The following is a 6,000-nucleotide window of genomic DNA, read 5'->3' as shown; positions in this document are numbered from 1 at the left end:
TATAGTTATGGGGGAGTACAGGCGGCAGGTCTCTATTCTCTATAGTTATGGGGAAGTACAGGCGGCAGGTCTCTATTCTCTATAGTTATGGGGGAGTACAGGCGGCAGGTCTCTATTCTCTATAGTTATGGGGGAGTACAGGCAGCAGGTCTCTATTCTCTATAGTTATGGGGGAGTACAGGCATCAGGTCTCTATACTCTATAGTTATGGGGGGAGTACAGGCGGCAGGTCTCTATTCTCTATAGTTATGGGGGAGTACAGGCGGCAGGTCTCTATTCTCTATAGTTATGGGGGAGTACAGGCGGCAGGTCTCTATTCTCTATAGTTATGGGGGGAGTACAGGCGGCAGGTCTCTATTCTCTATAGTTATGGGGGAGTACAGGCGGCAGGTCTCTATTCTCTATAGTTATGGGGGAGTACAGGCGGCAGGTCTCTATTCTCTATAGTTATGGGGGAGTACAGGCGGCAGGTCTCTATTCTCTATAGTTATGGGGGAGTACAGTCGGCAGGTCTCTATTCTCTATAGTTATGGGGGAGTACAGGCGGCAGGTCTCTATTCTCTATAGTTATGGGGGAGTACAGGCGGCAGGTCTCTGTTCTCTATAGTTATGGGGGAGTACAGGCGGCAGGTCTCTATTCTCTATAGTTATGGGGGGAGTACAGGCGGCAGGTCTCTGTTCTCTATAGTTATGGGGGAGTACAGGCGGCAGGTCTCTATTCTCTATAGTTATGGGGGAGTACAGGCGGCAGGTCTCTATTCTCTATAGTTATGGGGGGAGTACAGGCGGCAGGTCTCTATTCTCTATAGTTATGGGGGAGTACAGGCGGCAGGTCTCTATTCTCTCTAGTTATGGGGGAGTACAGGCGGCAGGTCTCTATTCTCTATAGTTATGGGGGAGTACAGGCGGCAGGTCTCTATTCTCTATAGTTATGGGGGGAGTACAGGCGGCAGGTCTCTATTCTCTATTCTCTATAGTTATGGGGGAGTACAGGCGGCAGGTCCCTATTCTCTATAGTTATGGGGGAGTACAGGCGGCAGGTCTCTATTCTCTATTCTCTATAGTTATGGGGGAGTACAGGCGGCAGGTCTCTGTTCTCTATAGTTATGGGGGGAGTACAGGCGGCAGGTCTCTATTCTCTATAGTTATGGGGGAGTACAGGCGGCAGGTCTCTATTCTCTATAGTTATGGGGGAGTACAGGCGGTGGGCCCATGGGCTCCAGCATAGAAACCTCTGGGGCTGGAGGAAGGAGATGGCCGCCTCCATAATCACAGAGACAACAGAATAAGAACATATATAAGAGAGTGTAATGTAAATCTGATAACATTGTAATAATTAGGAAAATAAGTCAGATTTCATTATGGGGGGGCACATACTTTTTGCACATACGTTGTTGTGGATACATGATACTGTTATATACTATATAGGACTTATTAGCAGATGGTTATAGCGGCTGATATCTCTCCCCCAGTATCCCGCTCCTCTCTCCTATGCAGCGCAGGGCGGTGGTCGGGGAGCCGCACCTCGCTGTTCTCTTCTCACAGATCCAGGGCAGGGGGTTTCGGCAGATCTCACCCATCAGGAGGGGATTCGCTTTGGCGCAGTTCTGGTTACTCCGAGCCTTGAAATCTTCTCTGTGTGAAGAGACAAGTGTAGAAAAACAAGCGAAGAAAACACAATCCCTACAGCTCTGATCCCTACAACTCTTATTCCTACATCTCTGATCCTTACAGCACTGATCCCTATATCGCTGATATCTACATCTCTGATCCTTACAGCACTGATCCTTCTAATTCTGATCCTTATAGTAGTGATCCTTACAGCTCTGATCTCTACCACTCTGATCCCTACAGATCTGATCTATATGGCTCTGATCCTTACAGCACTGATCTCTCCATCTCTAATCCTTATAGCACTGATCCCTACATCTCTGATCCTTATAGCACTGATCCCTACATCTCTGATCCTTATAGCACTGATCCCTACATCTCTGATCCTTATAGCACTGATCCCTACATCTCTGATCCTTATAGCACTGATCCCTACATCTCTGATCCTTATAGCACTGATCCCTACATTTCTGATCCTTATAGCACTGATCCCTACATCTCTGATCCTTATAGCACTGATCCCTACATTTCTGATCCTTATAGCACTGATCCCTACATATCTGAATCTTATGGCTCTGATTCCTACATCTTTCACCCATACAGATCTGATCCCTATGGCTCTAATCCCTACAGCCCCAGCCCTGCCCTGGCCTCAAGCTGTCACTCACTTGATCGTCTTGTCGGACCACACCCAGGACTTTTCCAGCCTACTTAGGCCGATCCAGTAACTGCCGGCCGTTCTTGTAATCAAATCCTGAAAACAACGGAGACAAGAGAAAATAGAAGGCAGACTGGATTTATTACATTAACCCTTCAGGGTGGGGACAGGTGATGTTAGTGAAGTCACTACTGTAACCGAGCCACCAAGAGCTCCCTCCATGGTTCACAGCCATGTATCATTCACACAGGGACTACCTTATCCTCACCCTCTGGCCAGTCACAGCACAGCACTTACTCCGTTCTGGTATGCCATGACATAGTGTTGTCATAGTGTTGTCATAGTGACATAGTGTATTTACACAGTGCACTATTATATGTGGCGGCACAAAGCACTATCTAAGCCCTGCCCCCACTTCCTGTGTTCTCTCTCCCTCTGCACTAAGCCCTGCCCCCACTTCCTGTGCTCTCTCCCCCTCTGGACTATCTAAGCCCTGCCCCCACTTCCTGTGTTCTCTCTCCCTCTGCACTAAGCCCTGCCCCCACTTCCTGTGTTCTCTCTCCCTCTGGACTATCTAAGCCCTGCCCCACTTCCTGTGTTCTCTCTCCCTCTGGACTATCTAAGCCCTGCCCCCACTTCCTGTGTTCTCTCTCCCTCTGCACCAAGCCCTGCCCCCACTTCCTGTGTTCTCTCTCCCTCTGCACTAAGCCCTGCCCCACTTCCTGTGTTCTCTCTCCCTCTGCACTAAGCCCTGCCCCACTTCCTGTGCTCTCTCCCCCTCTGCACTAAGCCCTGTCCCCACTTCCTGTGTTCTCTCTCCCTCTGCACTAAGCCCTGCCCCCACTTCCTGTGTTCTCTCTCCCTCTGCACTAAGCCCTGCCCCCACTTCCTGTGCTCTCTCGCCCTCTGGACTATCTAAGCCCTGCCCCCACTTCCTGTGTTCTCTCTCCCTCTGCACTAAGCCCTGCCCCCACTTCCTGTGTTCTCTCTCCTTCTGGACTATCTAAGCCCTGCCCCCACTTCCTGTGTTCTCTCTCCCTCTGGACTATCTAAGCCCTGCCCCCACTTCCTGTGTTCTCTCTCCCTCTGCACCAAGCCCTGCCCCCACTTCCTGTGTTCTCTCTCCCTCTGCACTAAGCCCTGCCCCACTTCCTGTGTTCTCTCTCCCTCTGCACTAAGCCCTGCCCCACTTCCTGTGCTCTCTCCCCCTCTGCACTAAGCCCTGCCCCCACTTCCTGTGTTCTCTCTCCCTCTGCACTAAGCCCTGCCCCCACTTCCTGTGTTCTCTCTCCCTCTGCACTAAGCCCTGCCCCCACTTCCTGTGCTCTCTCCCCCTCTGGACTATCTAAGCCCTGCCCCCACTTCCTGTGTTCTCTCTCCCTCTGCACTAAGCCCTGCCCCCACTTCCTGTGTTCTCTCTCCTTCTGGACTATCTAAGCCCTGCCCCCACTTCCTGTGTTCTCTCTCCCTCTGGACTATCTAAGCCCTGCCCCCACTTCCTGTGTTTTCTCTCCCTCTGCACCAAGCCCTGCCCCCACTTCCTGTGTTCTCTCTCCCTCTGCACTAAGCCCTGCCCCACTTCCTGTGTTCTCTCTCCCTCTGCACTAAGCCCTGCCCCACTTCCTGTGCTCTCTCCCCCTCTGCACTAAGCCCTGCCCCCACTTCCTGTGCTCTCTCTCCCTCTGCACTAAGCCCTGCCCCACTTCCTGTGTTCTCTCTCCCTCTGCACTAAGCCCTGCCCCACTTCCTGTGCTCTCTCCCCCTCTGCACTAAGCCCTGCCCCCACTTCCTGTGCTCTCTCCCCCTCTGCACTAAGCCCTGTCCCCACTTCCTGTGTTCTCTCTCCCTCTGCACTATCTAAGCCCTGTCCCCACTTCCTGTGTTCTCTCTCCCTCTGGACTATCTAAGCCCTGCCCCCACTTCCTGTGTTCTCTCTCCCTCTGCACTAAGCCCTGCCCCCACTTCCTGTGCTCTCTCCCCCTCTGCACTAAGCCCTGTCCCCACTTCCTGTGTTCTCTCTCCCTCTGCACTATCTAAGCCCTGTCCCCACTTCCTGTGTTCTCTCTCCCTCTGGACTATCTAAGCCCTGCCCCCACTTCCTGTGTTCTCTCTCCCTCTGCACTAAGCCCTGCCCCACTTCCTGTGTTCTCTCTCCCTCTGCACTAAGCCCTGCCCCCACTTCCTGTGATCTCTCTCCCTCTGGACTACCTAAGCCCTGCCCCCACTTCCTGTGTTCTCTCTGCCTCTGGACTATCTAAGCCCTGCCCCCACTTCCTGTGTTCTCTCTCCCTCTGCACTAAGCCCTGCCCCCACTTCCTGTGTTCTCTCTCCCTCTGCACTAAGCCCTGCCCCCACTTCCTGTGTTCTCTCTCCCTCTGCACTATCTAAGCCCTGCCCCCACTTCCTGTGTTCTCTCTCCCTCTGCACTAAGCCCTGCCCCCACTTCCTGTGTTCTCTCTCCCTCTGGACTATCTAAGCCCTGCCCCCACTTCCTGTGTTCTCTCTCCCTCTGCACTAAGCCCTGTCCCCACTTCCTGTGTTCTCTCTCCCTCTGCACTAAGCCCTGTCCCCACTTCCTGTGTTCTCTCTCCTTCTGGACTATCTAAGCCCTGCCCCCACTTCCTGTGTTCTCTCTCCTTCTGGACTATCTAAGCCCTGCCCCCACTTCCTGTGTTCTCTCTCCCTCTGGACTATCTAAGCCCTGCCCCCACTTCCTGTGTTCTCTCTCCCTCTGGACTATCTAAGCCCTGCCCCCACTTCCTGTGTTCTCTCTCCCTCTGGACTATCTAAGCCCTGCCCCCACTTCCTGTGTTCTCTCTCCCTCTGCACTAAGCCCTGCCCCACTTCCTGTGTTCTCTCTCCCTCTGGACTATCTAAGCCCTGCCCCCACTTCCTGTGTTCTCTCTCCCTCTGCACTATCTAAGCCCTGCCCCCACTTCCTGTGTTCTCTCTCCCTCTGCACTATCTAAGCCCTGCCCCCACTTCCTGTGTTCTCTCTCCCTCTGCACTATCTAAGCCCTGCCCCCACCTCCTGTTCTCTCTACCTCTGGACTATCTAAGCCCTGCCCCCACTTCCTGTGCTCTCTCTCCCTCTGGACTATCTAAGCCCTGCCCCCACTTCCTGTGTTCTCTCTCCCTCTGCACCAAGCCCTGCCCCCACTTCCTGTGTTCTCTCTCCATCTGGACTATATAAGCCCTGCCCCCACTTCCTGTGTTCTCTCTCCCTCTGCACTATCTAAACCCTGCCCCCACTTAATGTGTTCTCTCTCCCTCTGGACTATCTAAGCCCTCCCCCCACTTCCTGTGTTCTCTCTCCCTCTGGACTATCTAAGCCCTGCCCCCACTTCCTGTGTTCTCTCTCCCTCTGCACTATCTAAGCCCTGCCCCCACTTCCTGTGTTCTCTCTCCCTCTGGACTATCTAAGCCCTGCCCCCACTTCCTGTGTTCTCTCTCCTCTGCACTAAGCCCTGCCCCCACTTCCTGTGCTCTCTCCCTCTGCACTATCTAAGCCCTGCCCCCACTTCCTGTGTTCTCTCTCCTTCTGGACTATCTAAGCCCTGCCTCCACTTCCTGTGTTCTCTCTCCCTCTGGACTATCTAAGCCCTGCCCCCACTTCCTGTGTTCTCTCTCCCTCTGCACTAAGCCCTGCCCCCACTTCCTGTGCTCTCTCTCCCTCTGGACTATCTAAGCCCTGCCCCCACTTCCTGTGCTCTCTCTCCCTCTGGACTATC

General features: G+C 53.5%; 1 protein-coding gene across 2 annotated transcripts in view; it reads right to left on the bottom strand.

The window, feature by feature from the left end:
• Positions 1–1,354: 1,354 nt before the first annotated feature.
• LOC138786374 (C-type lectin domain family 4 member F-like) overlaps positions 1,355–6,000 on the bottom strand; it is a 43,675-nt gene continuing 39,029 nt past the window's right edge. For both annotated transcript variants that reach the window (XM_069963362.1, XM_069963361.1), the window contains exons 9-10: positions 2,280–2,365; positions 1,355–1,635 (exon numbers count right to left, since the gene is read on the bottom strand). In XM_069963362.1, coding sequence (XP_069819463.1) covers positions 1,446–1,635; positions 2,280–2,365 — 276 coding nt within the window. In that variant the 3' untranslated portion in view covers positions 1,355–1,445. The remainder of the gene's footprint in view (positions 1,636–2,279; positions 2,366–6,000) is intronic.

The sequence above is a fragment of the Dendropsophus ebraccatus genome, chromosome 3 (assembly GCF_027789765.1).
Source record: "Dendropsophus ebraccatus isolate aDenEbr1 chromosome 3, aDenEbr1.pat, whole genome shotgun sequence".
NCBI lineage: Eukaryota > Metazoa > Chordata > Amphibia > Anura > Hylidae > Dendropsophus > Dendropsophus ebraccatus.
Note: the sequence above shows the minus strand (reverse complement) of the source record. Positions and strands in the feature narration are given on the sequence as shown.